At 42.2% G+C, this 24231-nt stretch overlaps 1 protein-coding gene across 5 annotated transcripts in view; it reads right to left on the reverse strand.

Annotated features, from left to right (window-relative positions):
- CASZ1 (castor zinc finger 1) overlaps positions 1–24231 on the reverse strand; it is a 336500-nt gene that overhangs the window by 31131 nt on the left and 281138 nt on the right. For 3 of the 5 annotated variants that reach the window (XM_082274519.1, XM_082274520.1, XM_082274518.1), the window contains 5 exons: positions 15890–16408; positions 3457–4327; positions 2906–2968; positions 693–783; positions 240–404 (listed from right to left, as the gene is read on the reverse strand). In XM_082274519.1, the coding sequence (XP_082130645.1) occupies positions 240–404; positions 693–783; positions 2906–2968; positions 3457–4327; positions 15890–16364 (1665 nt within the window). In that variant the 5' untranslated portion in view covers positions 16365–16408. The remainder of the gene's footprint in view (positions 1–239; positions 405–692; positions 784–2905; positions 2969–3456; positions 4328–15889; positions 16409–24231) is intronic. The other 2 variants (XM_082274521.1, XM_082274522.1) reach the window with 2 other exon arrangements.

The following is a 24231-nucleotide window of genomic DNA, read 5'->3' on the forward strand; positions in this document are numbered from 1 at the left end:
TCCTGTGAATGCTGGGGCAAACGTGATGACACAATGGCAGTGTCTTAGCAATCAACGACAGAGATGATGACCGCGTAGTAAGGGGAACCTGGAGTGACCCTAACCTGCAGTGGGAGCACAGTGGGCCCACACTGAGGATATACCACTAACCCTAGCTGCAAGCTAGATAAAATCTTATAGCAGGCCAGATTTGGCCTACAGGCTATATTTGCGGACCCCGTTATAGACCAAATACCCACCTGCATGCAGTGGTAGTGTGTGCTTTTCCCATTTAGATGGCAGCCATGATAATAAACACTGCAATCATCTAATGGACTGAAACGCATGAAGCCGTGCTGCAGAGAGTTGTCGCGTTTCTTGTGCATATTGTAATGGCGGATCACATCTTGCTTACTGGTAAATCTCTAAGAAGGAAAATTATAAAGGAATTTTTAATTATACAACATTTAGTCTGAACACCAGAAATGCAAAGCATGCACTCCAAGGGGTGGGGGTATTAAAAAGGGGTGATGTATAAAACCTGCAGCAAATAAAGTGAAGCTGTTGACTATGGCAGCCAGTCCGATTTTCAGTTTTCATTGTCTCAATTTAGTAAAAGCTTACATAGGTTGCTATGTGCAACAACCAAACTTTACTTCTGGTCCAGTTATCATAAATTAGCGGTTAGGTGCATAGTATTAAAACAGGCTTACCTGGTAGTTACACTCCGGGTCCAGGCAGTGGTAGTGTTCCCGGTACTGATATGCACAGTGAATGTGACCGCAGTGTTGGCTGCCTGAAAATCTGTAAGGAGAGTCATATAGTTGTATGTCGTGACATAAAACCATTTATTGGCCTTCCTTCAAAGGATCTTCTGGCAGTAACTGAGAGGTTATTAAGCTGGTAAATGTGTATTGTCAAATTATTTTATTACCAAACTTTCACTGATATTTTACATTAAAAGGATTATTTCTATAAGATCTATGTCCGTAGCTTGCAGATTTGTATCTATCTGAAACCTCATTTTTTTATCTCAATCATCAATCCCACACCGGATGAATGGTGCTCTTGATGTTCTAAGGCAGTGATGTCGAACCTTGGCACCCCAGATGTTTTGGAACTACATTTCTCGTGATGCTCATGCACTGTAGTTAAGCATCATGGGAAATGTAGTTCCAAAACATCTGGGGTGCCAAGGTTCGCCATCACTGCTCTAAGATGTCCATGTGACATTTTTCCTGGGACCCCAAATGGTTTACTACTGTTTGAAAACCCCAAAAACATAGGGTTCACACCAAAATACAACAGTTCAAATGGTAAATCTATAGACCCCCCCCCCCCAAAAAAAAAAAAGCATTCCAAGATCAGTTCCAATTAAAGGCTAGCATATGCATGGATTAGGTAAGACAACTTCATGGCCTTAGACAAAAATGTATTGGGGTTGATTTACCAAGACCGGAGAGTGCAAAATCTGATGCAGCTCCACAGAAACCAATCAGCTTCCAGGTTTTTTTTGTCGAAGCTTAACCACTTGCCGACCACTCACTCGAGCTCTACTGCGGCAAAGTGGTTAGTTCCCGTCCAGCGACGTAGACCTACGTCGCTGGACTCCTCTCCTTGTGGTGCGGCGCACGCGTGCCGCCGGAGACTCGCTCCCGCTGTATTCAGTTACAGCGGGAGTCGGGCCAGAAGAAGAGCAGCTGCTCTTCCCCGATCGTCGGGGAATCGAGTTTGGAGATCCGCCCGCTTGTGTAAACAAAGCGGGCGGATCTCCTAAGTGACAGACAGTGACAGATTGCAGGGTTCAGCATAGCTGAACATGTGATCTGTCCCTGTGTCACTCAGTCACCTCCCCCCACACATGTCAGTAAGCACCAGGCATACATTAACCCCTCCCTCTCCAATAAAATTAACCCCTTCCCTGCCAGTGTCATTTTTACAGTAACAGTGCATATGTATAGCACTGATTACTGTAGTAATGTCACTGGTACCCCCAAAAGTGTCAAAAATGTCAGTCAAGGGTCTGATCTGTCCGCCGCAATGTCGCAGTCCCGCAAAAAAAAAAAAAAAATCGCAGATTGCCGCCATTACTCGTTAAAAAAAAAAAACACCAAAAATGACATAAATCTTTCCCTTAGTTAGTAAACGCAATAACTTTTGCGCAAACCAATCAAAATACGCTTATTGTGATTTTTTTTACCAAACATAGGTAGCAGAAAACAAATTGGCCAAAAATGTAAAAAAAATTTAGATTTTTACATTTTTTTTGAGGGGAATTTCATATAAAAAAATGTGAAAAATATTGTTATTTTTGCAAAAATGTCGCTCTTTTTTTTGATTATAGAGCATGATCAAAAAATTGCACAGGTGATCAAATACCACCAAAATTTTGTTTGGGTACAGCATCGCACGACCGCGCAATTGTCAGTTAAATTCACACAGTGCCGAATCGCAAAAAGTGGCCCAGACGTAAGACAGCAAAATCCTCCGGTGGTAAAGTGGTTAATTGAACAGGCTAAAGTTAGAAGCTGATTGGCCACCATGCATAGCTGCACCGGATTTTGCACTCTCTAGTTTTAGTGAATCAACCCCATTCTCAGCATGGCCAGCAGATAGAACTATCTAGAACAGCAAAAGATTACACATGGAACATGGTCAACAATGCCAACAGAGGTCAGAATTGTTCATCCTGTTCCAGGTTTGATCTACTGCAGTCACACAAGCAAAGGACCAAACCACATCAGCAACACTCATCTGTCTGCAGTCAGAACATACTTTCCAAATTTAAAAAAAAAAGACAACTTCTTAATCTATTGCATCTTCATGAAAACAGGTTAGTATTGTTATTAAAGAAATATCGAACATAGAATGTAAGGCGCCTTGGCCTACAGATGGAAATAATCTGGCATACCAACCACACTCCTACCTGGCAATATATTTCTGGTATATATTTACATCTTCTGGGGGCTTGTCTGGGGGTAGTCCATTCCTGGTGAGAAAGACAAGGCAGAGCTGGTTAGAGTCTATTCAGCTCCCTATCCAGCTCCATCCCATGCCATGCTCCCGGATCTGGATATTAGTAACCCACATTCAAAATACATTAACTCACATTATTACAAAAAGAAAGGCAAGCCCTCCCGCCCATCTGTTCTCATCCACACATGCAAAGACCGGCTCTATTAATCATATACCCAGATAAGTTCTTAAATTTCCCTCTTCCATTCAACCAACCAAATCCTCGGATATCTCACTGACTTGCTTCATCTCCTGCACTTTTGCATTGTTCCCCCAATAAGTATAACGATGCACATACTTTTTTTACAGATAGTACTTAGGTTTACATTTTAGGTGATCTAGATAATATAATTAAAAGTTAAATTTGCTAATAGATTTATATTTGTATTTAAAACCTCATATAAACAGCGACTGCATTCAAAATGTACCCAAATTAGAACAGTCAAAAGGCAAAGTACTTACTTCACGGTGGAGACTGTTCCTGTAGTGATGGAGTCTGTCTTAGAGAAGGTTGATTTGAGATACTCTGGAGTGTTGAAAGGCAACGCTACTGGTTGCTCAGATGCAGGCACCGGGGTGGAGGGAGTGCTTGTGATAGGAGCAGGGGACATACTTGGTACCACCGCAGCTGCTTTCAAGGGAGTAAGCTTTTGGATATTACGTACATCATACTTGGAAGGCCGCCCAACTTTCCCAGTTTTAAAAGCTATAGAGCCTCCCATGTCCTGGTTCCCTTCTCCTGGTTTAAAAAGGTGAAGATACTTGACATTCTCCAGGTCATATTTGGAGGGTTTCTTGTATGTGTTTCCATTCTGTGGTCTCAAAGACTCTCCTGTTTTTAGCTTCTGGATAAAAAAGTCATACTTGGAAGCTCGAGACATAAGGCCTTGCATATGAGAGCTGCCAGCCGCTAAAGGAGGCATGACAGTTGCTTTCGGTTCTTGCAGAATTACTGCCTCATGTACTGGTGCTCTACTAACCAGTGGCTGTTGTGGTGGCTGCTGTGGTGGCTGCTGGGATGGCTGAAGGGTCGTTAAAGTATCTTTGCTCTGTATGGGTTTGGAATTCGGTTCTTCAGCCTTTACAACATGAGCGGGCCAGGACAGATTCTCCCCGGCTTTCAGTTTCCGAATATACTCCTCATACTTGGAGAACCTAGCACGCTTACTGAGAGGGTCTTCGGCAGAGGTGGTCTCTGAGGTAGCAGCATTGATCTTCTCAAAGCTAAGTTTCTTTGCAAGCTCATCCCTTACATTAGGTTGGGTGTAGCCAAACATCCCAAGGAACTCGCTCATAGTGTTGGCCGCATAATCTCGCAATGTGGATGTTTCTCCTGTGTGTGAAGAAGAGAAATATTCAGTATCACAGAGCGCACAGCTTGTTCTGTCCTTTTCTACACATAATTCTGTCTCGCAAGGTTTTATGACTTTAGATTAATTTGTTAAAAAAAAGGTAATTAATACTAGAGTAAAATAAAATGGAGTTCATCAATGGCAAGAAAATCAATTTCCTGAACGGTCTGAGAAATGGCTTTTCAGTACATTAAACAAAGTTTTCATACGTCTCTGCTCTCCTGCCTTGGCCTAATATGTACAAAAGTCATTCTGCTGGAAGTGGAGCCAAGTCCTCACTGTCAAGATATATGCAGGAACTGACGATTAGTAAAATGTTTCATTTTAATATTATAATATTTTTTTTTCTGGATCGACTTTGTAGGTTTTGGGTTTTTTTTTATGCTTGCAAAAAAGTCCAATTGCTTATACCACAAAGCAGTGGATAAAACCCCCTACAAATAAAGAATACGCTCAATAAAATTCCAAAATTGTGAATTTTGAGTGGCACTTGTAAAAAACCAGGGCTTTTTTTCAGCGGGAACGCGGGGGAACGCAGTTCCGGAACCTCCAGTCTTAATGTATGCAATGGCAAAGGGGTGCTGGGGTCAGTGGGGTGAGCTAAAGGGCCTACTGATGCTGGCTGCTGGGGGATCTATTGTTGCTGGAGTAAATCTATTGTTGCTAGAGGGCATTTTGTTGTGGGTGTGGTTATTGTTGCAGTGGAGGATTTATTGTTGCTGGGGGGGGGGATCTATTCTTGGGGGGGGGGGGGGCGGTCTATTGTTGCTGATTCCAGGGGATCTGTTTTACTGCTTTTCTTGTTACCATTAACGAATTCCATACAAAATACTTAGCACAACAAAATGATACTTGGTTCTGTATTCTCTAAATTAGCTGGTGTTGGGAGGTACAGTAAGTAGGGGGTGGAACCAAGGTATGGTGCTCAAAGGGGGGGTAGGGGGTGGAACCAAGGGATGATGCTCGGAGGTGGGTAGGGGGTGTAACCAAGGGATGGTGCATGGAAGTGGGTAGGGGGCGGAACCAAGGGATGGTGCTTGGAGGTGGGTAGGGGGTGTAACCAAGGGATGGTGCACGGAAGTGGGTAGGGGGCAGAACCAAGGGATGGTGCTCGGAGGTGGGTAGTGGGTGGAACCAAGGGACGGTGCTCGGAGGTGGGTAGTGGGTGGAACCAAGGGACGGTGCTCGGAGGTGGGTAGTGGGTGGAACCAAGGGGCGGTGCTCGGAGGTGGGTAGGGGGTGAAACCAAGGGACTGTGCTCGGAGGTGGGTAGTGGGTGGAACCAAGGGACGGTGCTCGGAGGTGGGTAGGGGGTGAAACCAAGGGACAGTGCTCGGAGGTGGGAAGGGGCGAAGACGATGAGTGACTCAGAAGTGGGGAGTTCCAGCACCTATTCTCCGAGGAAAAAAAGCCCTGTGTAAAACTGAAAATTTAAATAATGATTAACAAAAAGTGAGTATCTCCTTTTAATATACTATTAAGAATAAAACCAACAAGGTAGACCTTCACAATAAATGTTGGTTATCTGACAAACCAAACTTGTGTTTGCCTAGCTGATTGCTGTAGCGGTTCTATGACCTGGAATGTAGTCCTACATGCAGGATCCGAGTTGTTGTAATACATTTGTTCAGTATTATGGGCAAGAAGTAATGCTAACAATTCATTGAGTCATGTAGCAATCTAGCTCAATATTTTAATTTGCCATGGTTGAAACAGTTTTTTAAATTCTTCATTAAGATGACAAAAAGGTAAAGGTGTGTTCAGTGCCTTAATGTTGCACAAAGATAAACTCTTCGAAACTTCAAAATAATGGCCATGCAACTTTGTGACAAGACCTTAATTATTGAGACCATAACCAAAGTTCAGCAACCAATCAAAATTGATCTTTCTCTAGTTTATTCTGTTGTAACCTGAAATCTGGTGGTCATAGGTCACTGTATAAGTCATCATTCAAACAAGTACAGTGACCAGGACACAAGATCCATCAGCCATGATGGAAATATAACCCCCATGGGGCTGAACTAAAACAAAAGCAGCAATGAATTATGAACCTTTCGCCCATAACTACAAATTTTTTTAGCAGCCAAGAAAATGAAAAGCCAAATATGACTGTTTTTAATACACAAACCCTGCTGCTTCTTCTAAACATCATCTCTCCATGAATTTGTTTAATAATGGCATACATACAGTATCTCACAAAAGTGAGTACACCCCTCACATTTTTGTAATTTTATTATATCTTTTCATGTCATAACACTGAAGAAATTACACTTTGCTATATTATAGCCTAGGCTAGTGATGGTGAACCTTGGCACCCCAGATATTTTGGAACTATATTTCCCATGATGCTTAACTACACTACAGAGTGTATGAGCATCATGAAAAATTTAGTTCCAAAACATCTGGGGTGTCAAGGTTTGCCATCACTGGCCTAGGCCATCTTTATGTAGAGCAACACTTATAGTTCTTTGCCATGAGATGCCATGTTGAACTTCCAGTGACCAGTATGAGAGAGTGAGAGCGAGAACACCAAATTTAACACACCTGCTCCCCATTCACACCTGAGACCTTGTAATACTAACGAGTCACATGACACCGGCTAACTGGGCCCAATTTGGACATTATCACTTAGGGGTGTACTCACTTTTGTTGCCAGCGGTTTAGACATTAATGGCTGTGTGTTGAGTTATTTTGAGGGGGACAGAAAATTTACACTGTTATACAAGCTGTACACTCACTACTTTGCATTGTAGCAAAGTGTCATTTCTTCAGTGTTGTCACATGAAAAGATAGAATAAAATATTTAAAAAATGTGAGGGGTGTACTCACTTTTGTGACATACTGTAACATCAAAGATCCTGTGCTTCATGCCATCAAAACCAATAATTACTCCATTTTATGTTGGGTTTGTGACATATAATTCTGTTTTTTATACAATTTTCTTTTTTTTAATGTTTTTTTAATATACCAAGCGTTTTTACCAAAACTTACAGGGTATTCAGTCATAATAAACAACAAGAGATATAAAAGATGCCATTGGTTGGGTACATGAATACTAGGATACCAGGGAAAATAGCAAACTGAGTTACAAGACGCATGGGACAATTACCTGTGAGCCCTTCCACTCTGGGGAGATCATCGTGAAGTGTTCATATGATTTTCCAATCCACACATCTCTGCCAATTGTATTAGAAGAATGGGAGGACCACACTGATTTGTTCCCTTTCATTCAATGTGATGTAGGGATAAATATCCAACGTGTTTCAGGGGGTCACTTGTCCCCTTTTACTGTGTGCTGAAATTGGGAAAAATCTGTACCGGACCTCTGTCAGGAGGATGGGTCTACCAGGCCGGCGACCAGGTGACAGCACACAAGCCCTGATAAAGGGGGATTTGTAAGCCCTCGAAACACATTGGATTTTTGTTTACATTAGATTGAATAAAAGAATCCATATTGGACTGAAAAATGGTGTGGTGGTTACATTCTTCCTATCTGGGAACTCCTTGAGGTATCCCTGTTGACAAAAATCTGTCTCTTTTAGGTCCGAAAAAACAGAGTATCTGTTTTTTTGTCCACCAAAGGGGTCCAGCAACACAGATCTATTTTTTTTTAGAAGTCCCCTCCAGACTCTATACATGGAAGCCCTAACCATATACTTTTCTCCATTTCAGATAAACCAATACAGAAGGTCCAAACTGGGACTGGATGGTAAAGGTTTGTAGTGATACATATCAAGCAGGATTACAAAGGTTTTTATTGTATTAGAGGAATTTGAGGAGATTGCATAATTAACCCCAGGGCAGTTAGTGTATATATATATATACACATTCGCCAGCCACTTTATTAGGTACACCTTGCTAGTACCGGGTTAGACCCCCTTTTGTCTTCAGAACTACCTTAATTCTTGGTGGCATAGATTCAACAAGGTGTTGGAAACATTCATCAAAGATTTTGGTCCATATTGACATGATAGCATCACGCAGTTGCTGCAGATTTGTCAGCTGCACATCCATGATGTGAACCTCCCATTCCACCACATTCCAAAAGTGCTCAATTGGATTGAGTTTTGGTGAGTGTGGAGGCCATTGGAGTACAGTGAACTCATTTTCATGTTGAAGAAACCAGTGGTGAGATGATTGGAGCTTTGTGACATTGTGCATTATCCTGCTGGAAGGAGCCATCAGAAGATGGGTACACTATAGTCATAAAGTGATGGACATGGTCAGCAACAATACTCAGGTTGGCCGTGGGGTTTAAACGATGCTCAATTGGTACTAAGGGGCCCAAAGTGTGCCAAGAAAACATCCCCCACACCATTACACCATCACCACCAGCCTGAAGCCTTGATACAAGGCAGGATGGATCCATGCTTTTTTTTTTATGTTGTTTAGGTAAAATTTTGACCCTACCATCTGAATGTCGCAGCTGAAATGGAGGCTCATCTGACCAGGCAATGTTTTTCCAATCTTCATTCATCCAATATTGGTGAGCCTGTGCGAATTGCAGCCTCAGTTTCCTGTTCTTAGCTGACAGGAGTGGTACCCGGTGTGGTCTTCTGCTGCTATATAGCGCATCTGCTTCAAGGTCTGATGTGTTGGGCGTTCAGAGATAGTATTCTGCATACCTTGGTTGTAACGAGTGGTTATCTGAGCCCATTCTCCTCTGACATCAACAAGGCATTTTCATCCACACAACTGCTGCACACTGGATATTTTCTCTTTTTCCCACCATTCTCTGTAAACCAGAGAGATGGTTGTGTGTGAAAATCCCAGTAGATCAACAGATTTTGAAATACTCACACCAGCCCGTCTGGCACCAATGTTCAAAGTAACTTAAATCACCTTTCTTCCCCATTCTGATGCTCAGTTTGAACTTCATCAGGTCGCCTTCACCACATCTAGATGCCTAAATGCACTAAGTTGCTGCCATGTGATTGGCTGATTAGAAATTTGTGTTACCAAGCAATTGAACAGGTGTACCTAATAAACTGGCCAGTGAGTGTTTATACTTAGTTCTTGACGGTTTTTAAGATATCACAGTGCCACAAAGTTCCTCCTTTCACTTCCTCGATGCACTAAATGTGACTGACAACAAGCACTGGCAGGTAGAGAGAACAGTAAAGATGACCATACAGTCGTCATCCAACAACATTTTGTTTCTTGCCAACATAGAGTCAACTAATTACGTTTGAAAGCCAGACCTGCTATTTGAATGGAATCCCAGGCGCATTAACCAGGTTTCATTAAAATATGTACGATTTTTCTCAAACGAAAAACCACAATTTTGTTAATTCCAGAAACATTTCCATCCTGCTCACACTGGGCTAAAGCCTGGTACACATTAGTAAATTTTTTTCCTTAAACCCAGAGGGCTGAACGTAAAAAAAAAAAAATCGCTCAGGGGGAGCCGCCATACTAACACCCCGGTGTTAGTACAGCGATCTCCCCCACTGTTGTGTTCTGACAGGGGGAGGGCCCCCTCGCCAGAACACTCCGGTCAGCTCGCTCAGCCATTGGCTGAGAGCGCTGTTTAGGAGCCAATCGGCAGACCTTTTTCGGTCATGCCCCCATGACAGGAGCCAGCGGTATAGCCATCTCCTGTGGGACCGACTCCAGTACACACGGGCCGAATGTCAGCCGGTTTCTATTGAAACAGCTGATGCCCCCTGGCATTGCACCCGTCAGCTCTGATCGGGTCTCCATGTAAAAATTTTTCGGTGGCAAATTCAAAAAAATGCGAGCATTCAAAACAGCCAAACTTGGCATTTTGAATGCTTTAAAGTGCAGAGGAGGGGTTTGGGGTCTTTTAGACCCCCCAGATCCCTCCACAAGAGTACCTGTGAAAAATAAAAAAAAAATGTAAATGCCCAAAAATATCAGCCAATATCGGCTGATACCGATAGCCGATGACCAAAATATCTGTATCGGTACTAAAAAAACGATATCGGTCGATCACTACTGGAGATTATAGTCGACTAAAATTTACTGGAGATTATAGTAGACTAAAATGTACCGGAGATTTTAGTCAATTAAAACATACTGGAGATTATAGAAGACTAAAATTTACTGGAGATTATAGTAGACTAAAATTTACTGGAGATTATAGTAGACTAAAATGTACTGGAGATTTTTGTCAACTAAAATGTACCGGAGATTTTAGTCGACTAAAATGTACTGGAAATTATAGTAGACTAAAATGTACTGGAGATTATAGTAGACTAAAATGTACTGGAAATTATAGTAGACTAAAATGTACTGGAGATTATAGTAGACTAAAATGTCCGAAAATATCGGCCAATATCGGCTGATACCGATAGCCGATGACCAAAATATCTGTATCGGTACTAAAAAAACGATATCGGTCGATCACTACTGGAGATTATAGTCGACTAAAATTTACTGGAGATTAAAGTAGACTAAAATGTACCGGAGATTTTAGTCAATTAAAACGTACTGGAGATTATAGTAGACTTAAATGTACTGGAGGTTATAGTAGACTAAAATGTACTGGAGATTATAGTAGACTAAAATGTACCGGAGATTATAGTAGACTAAAATGTACTGGAGGTTATAGTAGACTAAAATGTACTGGAAATTATAGTAGACTAAAATGTACTGGAGATTATAGTAGACTAAAATGTCCGAAAATATCAGCCAATATCGGCTGATACCGATAGCCGATGACCAAAATATCTGTATCGGTACTAAAAAAACGATATCGGTCGATCACTACTGGAGATTATAGTCGACTAAAATTTACTGGAGATTAAAGTAGACTAAAATGTAACAGAGATTTTTGTCAACTAAAATGTACTGGAAATTATAGTAGACTTAAATGTACTGGAGGTTATAGTAGACTAAAATGTACCAGAGATTTTAGTCAATTAAAACGTACTGGAGTTTATAGTAGACTAAAATGTACTGGAGATTTTTGTCAACTAAAATGTACCGGAGATTTTAGTCGACTAAAATGTACTGGAAATTTTAGTCGACTAAAATACGACTAAAACGAAAACTACTCAGATGACTAAAATACGACTAAAATTACATTTTAGTCAAAAGACTATAACTAAAACTAAATTGAAATTTGATATCAAAATGAACACCGACTGCGACAGAATAAAACCCGCCCCTGACCACTTCTTACTTGTGCATCTGCTTTTAGTGAAAGTCTCCCCTCCGGTGGTAAATCTGTTGCAGACCTGTGCACATTTGTCACGGTTGGCTGCCCAGGATTACCGGCGCGGGGGTTGCAAATACACATAAAAACTGCTGATTTGCGCCTGCATTTAAAGTTAAGCTGTTTGATAAATGTCCTTCAAAGCATAGATAGGTGCTTTCTTTATACATAGTCAGAGATTTTTTTTTTTTTGCAGCACTCTGGGCACATTATAATAAATGTTTGTGGTTTGAAAGCAATTAGGAATGACAGTGCTTTCCTCTGTACTCACACACTGCAGGGAAGGCTCCCCCCCCACTGTCCCTCGGTTAGATGTTAAGGGACACAGGCATGGAGATATAAATAGCACTTTCTGACTATATTTGGAAAGAAAACACTAAAGGAGGAGGAATGATTTTTGATCTGGGATCCCACAAGAAGTGGTGGTGCGTACCGTACGCCAGCAATCGTGTGTCTCTGTATCAGTGCGCACGACGAGCCGAGTCACCTTGTCCCATAGAGGGAAATGCTTTCCTATGGGCGTCTGTTGAAGGTCACACATCTTCCCATTGATCTCACAATGTTTGTTAATTACTTTGTCACTGATGTGGTGAAGGATAATTAAACAGCTCTGTTTATATCTTCATGCATAATTATGAGCCGAGCACCGCCACTCGCAGCCAACCAGCAGACAGCCAAGCCAACAGTCTGACCGCCTAAACACTCCGAGACAGAGACTGCGGGCTGCAGGCTGTCTGCCATGGCAAATATAGGAATACGGGGAGAAGGTGCCATAGCAGGGCTACAATGGCATTTTGATAGAATGAAAACTATATTTTATCCCAGTTTATTAATTATGGGCTACGGTTTAATTAATACTAGCAAAAGCTAAGCCCCTATGAAGCGCAAGAAAGAGCTTGATAGCGATAAATGTATAGTGGGGGGGAAAAAGAACATTGTTCCGGTACTAATTAACTTCTGCTATAAGCCAACTGGCAAATTTGTCCCATAATTCTTATCCCTATTCATGACCGATAATACCGTAACAAGACAAAAGATGTATAGAGAAAACGAATGAGTGGTAGATGAATCGGTTGCTTGAATAGACAATTTTGATGATACCTAGAAGAAACAACTCCTTTTAAGTGGGGTACACGCTATAAGAAAATCGGGGCGATTTTGATGATCCCTAGAAGAAAGCAACTCGATTTTGATGATCCCTAGAAGAAAGCAACACGGTATAAGAAAATCGGGCGAACGATTGTCCGATTTTGCTGGTTGTTTCACAGCAAATCGGAACCGAAAGAATTTTCTTACGTAAATTTGTACAAAAATTTTCGTACGACAAAGGCTTTCTTTGTTGTTTATTGTTTCTGATCATGCGCAGTCTTTCTTTTCTGATTTTTCTTTTACAAAAATTGTACGAAAATTGTTTATTTTTTCCCGTACGAGAAAAATTTTGGAGTTTCTCCCTTCGGGAATTATCGTACAAAAATTCTGAATCGTCTGTAGAAAGTTGTGTACACACTATACGAAAATCGTACGAAAATTCTTTGGATGAAAATGTTCGCCCGATTTTCTTAAAGTGTGTGCCTTTAGTCTACAGCTAACATTCATAGGGGTTGATTTACTAAAACTGGAGAGTGCAAAATCTGGTGCAGCTCTGCATAGAAACCAATCAGCTTCCACTTTTTTTTGGTCAAAAGGTCAATTAACCGCTTAACCACTTGCCGACCGACCGCCCGCCGCAGATATACTGCGGCAGGCTGGCTCCGCTACCTGTGCGGCGGTTCGCGGGAGCGCTCCTGAGGGTGAGGCTCGCCGTGCCGCCAGAGACTTGCGCCCGCCCCCACTAGGCAGCGGGGATGCAGATCCACAGGGCCGCGATTGCCGCCGGGCACCCGCGATCGCTCCCCACTGAGAGAGAACGACGGTCTGCTGTTGTAAACACAGAAGACCATTGTTCTCTCTGGAATGATCACAGAGCGCCTGTGATCCTTCTATTTAGGATCACAGGTCTCTATGGTCATTTCACAAGTCCCTTCCACATACAGTTAGAAAACACTCCCCTAGGCTCACACTTTGATCACCCCTGTGTTAACCCCTCCCCTGCCAGTGTCATTATTACATGATCACAGAGCACCTGTGATCCTTCTATATAGGATCACAGGTCTCTGAGTTCATTTCACAAGTCCCTCCCCCCATACAGTTAGAAAACACTCCCCATGGCTCACATTTAACCCTTTGATCACCCATATATGTTAACCCCTTCCCTGCCATTGTCATTATTACAGTAACAGTGCATATTTTTAGCACTGATTACTGTAGTAATGTCACTTGTCCCCCCAAAAGTGTCAAAAATGTCAGTCAGGGGTCCGATCTGTCCGCCGCAATGTTGCAGCCCCGCTAATAATCGCTGATCGCCGCCATTACTAGTAAAAAAAAAAAAAGTCCATAAATATATCCCATAGTTTGTAGACGCTATAACCTTTGTGCAAACCAATCAATATACGCTTATTGGGATTTTATTTTAATTTTTTTACCAAAAACATGTCGCAGAATACATATTGGCCTAAATTGATGAAGAAATTTGACATTTTTACATTTTTTATTGCATATGTTTTATAGAAGTAAAAAATATTGTTTTTTTTTTTTTCAACATTTTCGGTCTTTTTTTGTTTATAGCCCAAAAATAATAACCACAGAGGTGATCAAATACCACAAAAAAAGCTCTATTTATGGAAAAAAAAAAAAAAAGACATCAATTTCATTTGGGTACAGCATCGCATGACTGCGCAATTGTCAGTTAACCACTTGCCGACTGCTCACAGTATATTTACTGTGGCAGTCAGCCCCTCACAGGCAGAGTGACGTAGATCTACGTCGCTAGCCTGTGAGGGTCTAGGGAGCGAGCGCACTCCCCCGGAGGCGCGCTCCCGCTCCCCTGTGGTCACGGACCACCCCCCCCCCCCGCGCATGTGACCGGCGGACCCGACGTCCGCCGGTCACTCTGCGATCGTCGCTGCAGAGGGAGAAAGTCAGGCGGCTAGTGTAAACAAGCCGCCTGTCATTCTCCCCTGTGTAGAAACACTGATAATACGGTTCTACTATGTAGGACCGTTGATCATTGTTTATACAGCTCAAGCCACAGCCAATCACAGTTAGAATCACGCCCCTAGGGACACACACAGCCCCTCCCTCTCAAATAAAGTTAACCCCTTCACTACCAGTGTCATTTTGCAGTAACAGTGCATATGTATAGCACTGATTACTGCAGTAATGTCACTGGTAACCCCAAAAGTGTCAAAAATGTCAGTCAAGGGTCCGATCTGTCCGCCGCAATGTCGCAGTACCGCAAAAAAAATCGCAGATCGCTGCCATTACGCGTTAAAACAAAAAACAACAAAAATGACAAAAATCTTTCCCTTTGTTAGTAAACATGATAACCTTTGCGCAAACCAATCAAAATACGCTTTTTGCGATTTTTTTTTTTTTACCAATCATATGTAGCATAAAACAAATTGACCGAAAATGTTAAAAAATTTTGATTTTTACTTTTTTTTGGGGGGGGAATTTCATATTAAAAAATGTGAAAAATATTGCTATTTTTGCAAAATTGACGCTCTTTTTTTGTTTATAGCGCATGATCAAAAAATTGCACAGGTGATCAAATACCACCAAAAGAAAGCTCTGTTTGTGTGAAAAAAAGTACGTCAAATTCGTTTAGGTACAGCATCGCACGACCACGCAATTGTCCGTTAAAGTCACGCAGTGCCGAATCACAAAATACCCCCTGGTCAGGAAGGGGGTAAAATCTTCTGGGGCTTAAGTGGTTAAAGTAACGCAGTGCCGTATCGCAAAAAATGACCTGGTCATGAAGGGGGGTAAACCTTCTCGGGCTAAAGTGGTTAAACAAGATGAAGTTAGAAGCTGATTGGCTACCATGCACAGATACACCAGACTTTGCACTCTCCGGTTTTAGCAAATCAACCCCATAGATAGGGTAAAAGTAAGGAGGCTGATTTACTAAAGGCAAATAAGCTGCTCACCTTGCAGTGCCCAGAGCTTGGTAAATGTAATGAAATTCCACTTTGTAAAGAATGCCCAATCCCATGCAAGAAAAAAAAAGGTATTCTTGCTTGCACACAATTGGATGATGGAAGTTTTTACCGCTTCACCTCATTCACTAGCCTAAAAGAAAATTCTCCTGCAAAGTGCAAATTCTCCTGCAAAATGAACAGGAAGGAGGAAGGTGCTGTGCAAAGCTGCGTTCTCAAATAGTAAATATGCTGTAAATCTACAAAGTAAAGACCTATTTCTCATCATTAAAATCATCTGGCAACCACAGTTGGATTGGCATTTTAAGACTGAAAATGAAACTCACCTGAAGGTGCTCCCGAGGCAAGTTTTGCAGTTACCTCTGGTTCCTTGGGGACAGTCTTATCTGACTCTCTCTCATCCAAGTACCTGCTGGTTTGGGAGGGCTTGGACTCCTCAGTGTTGTCTTCTTCATCACTGCACCCCTTGGGCTGTACCATGTAGACACCTTCAGGAGGAAGCTCAGCCAAGCCTATCCTCTTATAGTCTTTAGTCGGCCTTTCGAGGGGTTCTTCTGTGTACTCCCCATTGACCCATTTCTCGATGACCTCCCTACGGCGTTTATCCTCCTCTGCTCGTTGGTCAGAGGTGAGGCTGCCAGCGGGATCCGCTTCTCGTTTATTTTCCGCTTCTCTTTCACTGCTTTCCAGTGATCCAGGTTCAGCATCTCCTAGATCTGATCCATGTTCTGATACAACCTGCCGGCTTAGTTTGGCACAGATAGCATTTAGTTTCAGGCCGCCTTTGCGTTTGGCAGCCATCTTCGTCTTTCCTGAGGCTGTGTCAGTGCAAACACTTCTTTCAGCTGCAGAAACAAGAAAAAAAAACAGAAAGTTAGCAATATTATACTTTGACATTTAATAGAGGTAACATGCCAAGTGCACAGCATGGATTGATAACCTAAACCAGAATGAACACTGTGTGCTAGTTTAACTAATATTCATGTAGTGCAAGAGACGATGCTCTAGTAACAGTTGACCAACAGGTAGAGAAGTCCTAAATTGAGTACGACCATAGGTCTTTACTGAAAAGGCAGAAGACACGTTGTTGTTCGTGAGCTAATGATCTAGTGCAGGGGTCTTCAAACTATGGCCCTCCAGTTGTTCAGGAACTACAATTCCCATCATGCCTAGTCATGTCTGTGAATGTCAGAGTTTTACAATGCCTCATGGGATGTGCAGTTCTGCAACAGCTGGAGGGCCGTAGTTTGAGGATCCCTGATCTAATGTATTTCAACTGTATGGTAGATAAGTATTGATGGATAAAAGTATTTCAAAACTTTTTTTTAACAATTGCGGCTAGATTATGGGAGGGTTAACACAACTTTTGTTTCTAACATGTCTCATTTACTCCCCATCCTGTAGACTCAACTGGAAGTAAAAGGATATCATTCCAACGTGAGGGAAATGCCTCTTAGACAGTTATCAAAGGAACAAGTGTCCTCATCGGAAGATGAACCCTCTATTCCTGGTTCTGGTGGCAACTCGTAAGTTTGGATTAACGGTCACTTTAATTTCTGATTGGGGTGCACCACAGTACCTACAGCTAAAAAGCCCAGTGAGGACTTGTTTTAGTACTTATTTATTGTTTTTCATGGATAAGCAGATACTTGAATGTCCATAATCTGGGACATAAACTAACACAACTTTTGTTTCTAACATGTCTCATTTACTCCCCGTCCTGTAGACTCAACTGAAAGTAAAGGGATAAAATTCCAATGTGAGGGAAATGCCTCTTCTTAGAGAGTTATCATAGGAACAAGTGTCCACATTAGACGATGAACCCTCTACTCCTGGTTCTGGTAGCAACTTGTAAGTTTAGATTAATGGTCACTTTAATTTCAGATTAAGGTGCACCACAGTACCTACAGCTAAAAAGCCCAGTGAGGACTTGTTTTAGTTCTCATTTATTGCTTTTCATGGATAAGCAGATACTTGAATTTCCATAACCTGGGACGTATTTTAACATTAAGCCCTTATGAGTGAGAAAGGTCTACCTATGCATCAGAGTACTTGTCCAAAGGTAACCTGCCATGGGCAATTCATTTCCAGCCTATTGAGAATAGAATAGAAGTAAATGAAAAGCTTCAACCACTAAGCATTAAATAGATCAGTGATGGCGAACCTTGGCACCCCAGATGTTTTGGAGCTACATTTCCCATGATGCTCAACAACAGTGCCGAGCGCATGAGCATCATGCGCTCGGCACTGTTGTTGAGCATCATGGGAAATGTAGTTCCAAAACATCCTTCCTTTATACAAAACATCTGGGGTGCCAAGGTTCGCCATCGCTGAAGTAGACCTTCAGCTGAAATGTTCATGATTTACAATCTACATATTTCACACCAAAATCTGACGAGTTATGAACTTGGGCACTAAAAGTACATTACGTTCCTATTTCTCCTACTAACTGCATTGTTTAACAGATACATGTCTTGTTAGCAATTTTTACACTTTTATTCCACTTAAAGGCCGTGTAAAAAGTATGCAATAAAAACAAGTACGCTCTTGTCCAGTGGCTAAAAAGTCCCAATACTAAGAATTTCTAGGGCCTGCGTTCTATCAAATACTTTGTTAGACCAATGTACATTCGTAGGAAGTCTACGGCACATAGGGAGGGAGCTACAGAACAATAGGACGTAATATAAATCAAATAGAGATTTACATTTGTTTCCTTATTTGCAGTAATAGTTTACAGTTTGTAAACTGGACTGTACTATTGATATTGGTGGAATCTTAAAAAATAATGGATCGTAAAGAAGATAAGTTGGCGCCAAGGTTTTCTACCGCAGCCCGCAAGCAGTTAACTGGCTCCTCCTGCCATCCACTGGTTAAACGAGCCTAGCCTGTTCTTCCATCGTTAAAATAAACATCCCTCGTTATTTAATTCGGCCCAAACAAAAATTCCTTTATTTTACATCAATATAAGGAAGACATTCATAAAGTCGGCCTGTCAAACTTAACTTTTTCATCTTTTTCCCCAGCAGAAACTTACCAACTGGTCTATTTACACACACAACTTCCTCTTAAAACAATGCCAGAACAATTTAATTGACTCATGGTTGGCCTTCCTAAAGAGGCACAAAGGAAGGATGTGTTATAAGACAGCTCCATTAGGATTTCTTTCACAGCTGTTGTCTTATTCCACTCATTACACAGGGTGTCGATATAGCTGACAATCAAACCATGGTGGACTTGAGGTATGGGGTGTATGTGTCTCCACTGGGGTCGCAAGTGTATGGGTGATCACACGTTCAGTGTATATTCCATTGTAAATACAGTTTACAAAAGATTTTTAGGCCTTTAACTGTCTTTTAATTCTGCTGCAACACCCATTTGGCTTTCACAAATGTTATACAGTATATTGGCCGAATTAAATTAAGATACTTGCATATTTAAAAAAAAAAAATATTGGCAGAACTTTGGGTTCTTCTCTTTGTATTCTTACTTTATATAGTATTTTATATGTATACACCGATCAACCATAACTTTATGACTGCTGACAGGTTAAGTGAGTAATGCTGATTATCTTGTTACAATGGCACCTGAAAGTCGGTTAAATAAATTAGGCAGCAAGCAAACATGTTGCCCCTGAAGTTGATGTTGAAAGCAGGAAAAATGGGCATCGCAGTTTTTTGTGTATGGAGCTACGGTGTCCATGCTGACCCGTGTCCACAGCCAAAAGTGCCTACAATGGGCACGTGAGCATTAGAACTGGACCATGGAGTGATGGAAGGTGGCCATGTTTTGTTTTACATCATGTGGATAGCCAGGTGCATGTACGTCACCTACCTGAGGATGAGATGGCACCAGGATGCTGTGTGGCAAGAAGGCAAGATGGGGTAGGTAGTGTGATGCTTTGGGCAATGTTCTGCTATGAAACCTTTGGTCCTGCTTTTCATGCGGATGTTACTTTGACACGTACCACCTACCTAAACATTGTTGCTACCCAAGTACACCCCTTTACATAAACGGCATTCCCTAATGGTAGTGACCTCTTTTAGCAGGATAATACGCCCTGCCACACTGCAAAAATGGTTCAAGACTGGTTTGAGGAACATAACGAGTTTGAGGTGTTGGCTTGGCCTTTAAATTCTCCAGATCTCATTCCAATTGAGCATCTATGGAATGTACTGGGAAAACAAGTCCGTTCCATGGAGTTCCCACCTTGTAACTTAGGATAATACGCCCTGCCACACTGCAAAAATGGTTCAAGAATGGCTTGAGGAATATAATGAGTCTGAGGTGTTGGCTTGGCCTTTAAATTCTCCAGATCTCATTCCAATTGAGCATCTATGGAATGTACTGGGAAAACAAGTCCGTTCCATGGAGGTCCCACCTTGCAACTTACTGGACATAAAGGATCTGCTACTAACGTCTTGTTGCTTGACACCACAGAACACCTTCAGAGGTCTAGTGGTATCCATGCCTTGACGGGTCAAGGCTGCTTTGGAGGCAGAAGGGGGACCCAAGCCTTGTACACACGCAACGATTGTTGGCCGTGAATTTTCGGCCAACGTCCGATCGGCCGATTGTCGGCTTGTTAGTATGATGCTTCCGACAACCGACTGCGACTTTTTGGCCGAACAAAATCTGGTGTGCATGCTATTATATTTTTGTTGGCCGTCAACAGAACGGCTGATTGTTCGTCAGTCAGTACAGATTTCGGCAGACAAAAATCAGATGAGCAAGACTGGGCATGCTCAGAGAAGAAAAAACACACGGAAAGTAAACCAGCACATGACATCACTTCTGAAGTTGGTTGTTGTTGGCCGAAAAAAATTTGTGTGCAGTCTAGAGCACATTTCAACCAACACAACAACACTGGACAAAAGACGGCCGATCGGTCTGCCAACAATCGTTGCGTGTGTACGAGGCTCTACTCAATATTAGGTGGTTGGTATAAAGTGATGGCTGATTTTTTTTTTTTTTAAAGCCCGTAGCGTGTGCAACACACTCAAAAGACTCCACCCGGTGCATAAAAAAGTGCACACACACAAGGTGAGAACACAAAAAAGCACAGGGTGTGCGAAATCGTATGGTCTTCCCTCCGAAGAGGTAGGACCCGAAACCTCAATCCCCCGAGGCGCAAGACTCCTGACAGGGACATAAGGTACTCATGGTCTGTCTGGCCGAAACCAGACCGACCCCGTTCTTCAGGGGGACTGCCGAAAGTGATGGCTGATTGGTGTATTTAAAGGTGCCCAAGGCACTTAGAATACCACAGTCTTCAAGCTTTGTCCACTGGATGGACACAGGTCCATCCAATCCAACCTTAGTGTGTGTCAGATATCCATATGTCAGCTCTATGTAAAAATAATTAATGTTCCCTGTTTAACAAAGCAAATGATATAATGTGTGATACATATTTGAAATCTACACGGCACATTGTTAAAAAAAAAAAAAAACAGTATCTATAAGCGTGCAAGATACAGCCCACTCTGCCATACAGTTTATCAATATAACAGATTATTGCACTTAGTCCAGGAAGTGACCTTGGCTCTAGCTGGCCATCGCTCACGACCTTGGGAATTTCTAGATCACAAAGCGGCTTCGGTCATTGATTCTAGGGAATTCACTGCAATGAAGTTTTTTTTATTTGATATTTTTTTTCTTGTATTGTTGGATTATTTTTCTTCTGGTGGCACAGTCAAGTTAGTAGACTGCTGACAAGAAGTAAAATGACCTGCACAATCGCATTGCAATAATGGAATCAGACAAACTTGCCAAGCAGCGCACTTAAATTATATTCGCAAAGGGTTTATATACTGTATGTGGTCACAGGAAAAGTTTTCAATGCAGGCCTTTCCGAGATCACAGCATCTTATAAAGTTTTGTTCTGGAATCTAAATTTATGATGAGATGGTAACTAACCAAAATATATGGTATACAGTGTATATATATATATATATATACACACACACACATATATATTGTCCTTTTTAATACAGGGATGTTTTATTTGTGAACATCAAGACCACACCATAGATCAGTTCACATTCTTGCAAAAAAAAAAAAAAAAATATATCACTGAGACCCACTTATAAAGACTGGAGGTGAGGAAATTGTGCCTCCTATAGCAGCCTCCTATAGCAGCAAACATGACAGTATCCAACTCCTACTGTTCAGATTCATTTATTCAGCACTACCTGCATGGAGTTTGCATGTTCTTCCTGTGCTTGCATTGATTTCCGACACTCCAAAGACATGCTGGTAGGTTAATTGGCACGTGTCTAATTGACCCCAGTATGTATGCATCTGAAACAGGGACCTTAGATTGTAAGCTCCTTGAGCACAGGGATTGATTTGAATGTTGAATACATGTAAAGCACTGCATGCATTGTGGGTGCTATATTATTATAACACATACACCTTCCTCTTCTAGTACACTCTTGTTGAGAAAGTGAGTGACTTTTAGGACTTATTCACACTAGCTTGTACAGAGAAACATAACATAGCTGTGAAGGACTCTGATGAAGAGAATGTTCCCTCGAAACACGTAAGCCAGCATGCAACACTTGAGATAGTGCTTAGGTTGGCAGTCGAGCACTGAAGTTTGTACAGCTATGCCTCTTGCTCAGGGATAGGTTGGAATATATGTAAGATTTTTTTTTTGGTTAAAAATAACAAACATGTTATACTTACCTACTCTATGCAATTGGTTTTGCACAGAGCAGCCCGGATCCTTCTCTTCTCTAGTCCCTCGGCAGCGATCTTGGCCTCTCCCTCCTGTTGAGTGCCCCCACACCAAGCAGCTTTGCTATGGGGGCACTCGAGCCAAGCCACAGCTCCATGTGTCCATTCAGACACAGAACCGTGGCCCACCCCGCCCCTTTCTTTCCTTATTGGCTTACTAACTTTGATTGACAGCAGCGAGAGCCAATGGCGCCACACTTCTGTCTCAGCCAATGGGGAGGGGAGTCCCAGACAGCCAAGTCTCTTGTGCAACATTGCTGGATCTAGATGGACCTCAGGTAAAGATTAGGGGCTGTTATCTTTATGCATAGAATGTATTAAGATAATAAAACCTTCTGACTTTACAACCACTTTCAGTGTGCAGCCCCCCCCCCCAATACTTTCTCAAGCCAGATCTGGATCCAGCAATGTGCATGAGACCCGGGTCTCTCCCTCCTGATTGGCTGAGATGCAGGAGCCATTGACTCCTGCTGCTGTCAATAACAGCCAGTGAGGCGGGTGGGGGCGGGGCTGAGACATGCTCTCTGTGTCTTATGGATGCAACAAGCACGTACAACTGCCTCCACAGCAAGCGGCCTGCTTTGGGGGCACGCAGCAAGGGGAGGGGCCCAGAGTTCCCACAGGGGACCCGAGAAGAGGAGGATCAGGGCTGCTCTGTGCAAAACCATTACACAGAGCAGGTAAGAATGACTTGTTTCGAGCACGCATGACTGCCCTCACAGCAAGCAGCCTGCTTTGGGGGGCACGCAGCAAGGGGGAGGGACCCGAGAAGAGGAGGATCGAGGCTGCTCTGTGCAAAACCATTACACAGAGCAGGTAAGAATGACATGTTTGTTGTTTTTTTTTTTTTTACGATAATTTTTCCTTTACAATCACTTGACGTTAGAAGCTTTTTGGTTATTATGCACAGCTGCGCCCGATGTTGAATGCGGTAGTGTTAGTAAATCTCCCCCATGTGACACTTCAAGTCTCTTCAGAGCAGCATGGTGCGTTGTCCCACAGTGACATGGGGTGACATCTGGTGTGCTGCAGAAAAATACAGTATATTCAGTATATCTGCATGTTTCTGTACCATACCAGAATTGTGGTGTGAACGGTTCACAAGGAAAACAATTGTTTTTCCATGTGCCCTAGCGCGGACCTGAATTTAGGTTAAACGTTCCCTCAATTTTTATATAACGAGGGCAAATTTAAAATTAATTTTACAGTTGTATAAAGTTTTTTTTTTTGTGTAACATTTGCCTAACATGCTTTACTGATAGAGGTTATCTACAACAATCCTCTGCGGTCCAGAAATGGAATAATTTGGTTTACCTCTGTATGTTTTCTGCTTGTGGGTAGCAAACGGGGCATTTGCCCCAGATAAATGTAAGAGTCCAGGCCCTTGCCCTTTGAGCCACCATTGTTCTTGCTGGCCTTTTCCTAACATCGGACCTCTTGTCAGGTCTCACTCGTGAATCCGTGCCACTTGAAAATCAGCGGCAAGGTCTCGTCATGTGGTTTATCCTTTAAATGATGGGGCATCTGTTTCCAACTCTGTCATCCACGAAGCTTGTTAGTACCAAATCCCCCAAATAGCCAGATGAAATATTAATCCTGTGTATTTTCATTAGATAAACTTAATTACTCGCATCTGATAAACTGATTGTCTCTGCAGTACAGACAATTCACCCATAAACATCAACACTTGTATCCCTGGCACGGACTGGAACCTGTCACCTCTATCAGACGGTGCCAGGGTGACCCCAGGGGACGCAAGATGCCATTTCAAACATCCTTTTGTACAAGCAAGATATCCAAATACGTTTCCGCGCTGCTACTGTGTCCGGCGTAATTCACACAATCCAGACACAGGCAATGACAATTGACTCACAATATATATTGTAATGAAAAATTTTGGCTTGGATTCCTAGATTTTAAATCTAGACCTGTA

The sequence above is a fragment of the Pelophylax lessonae genome (assembly GCF_965119305.1).
Source record: "Pelophylax lessonae genome assembly, chromosome: 12".
NCBI classification, from domain to species: Eukaryota; Metazoa; Chordata; class Amphibia; order Anura; family Ranidae; genus Pelophylax; species Pelophylax lessonae.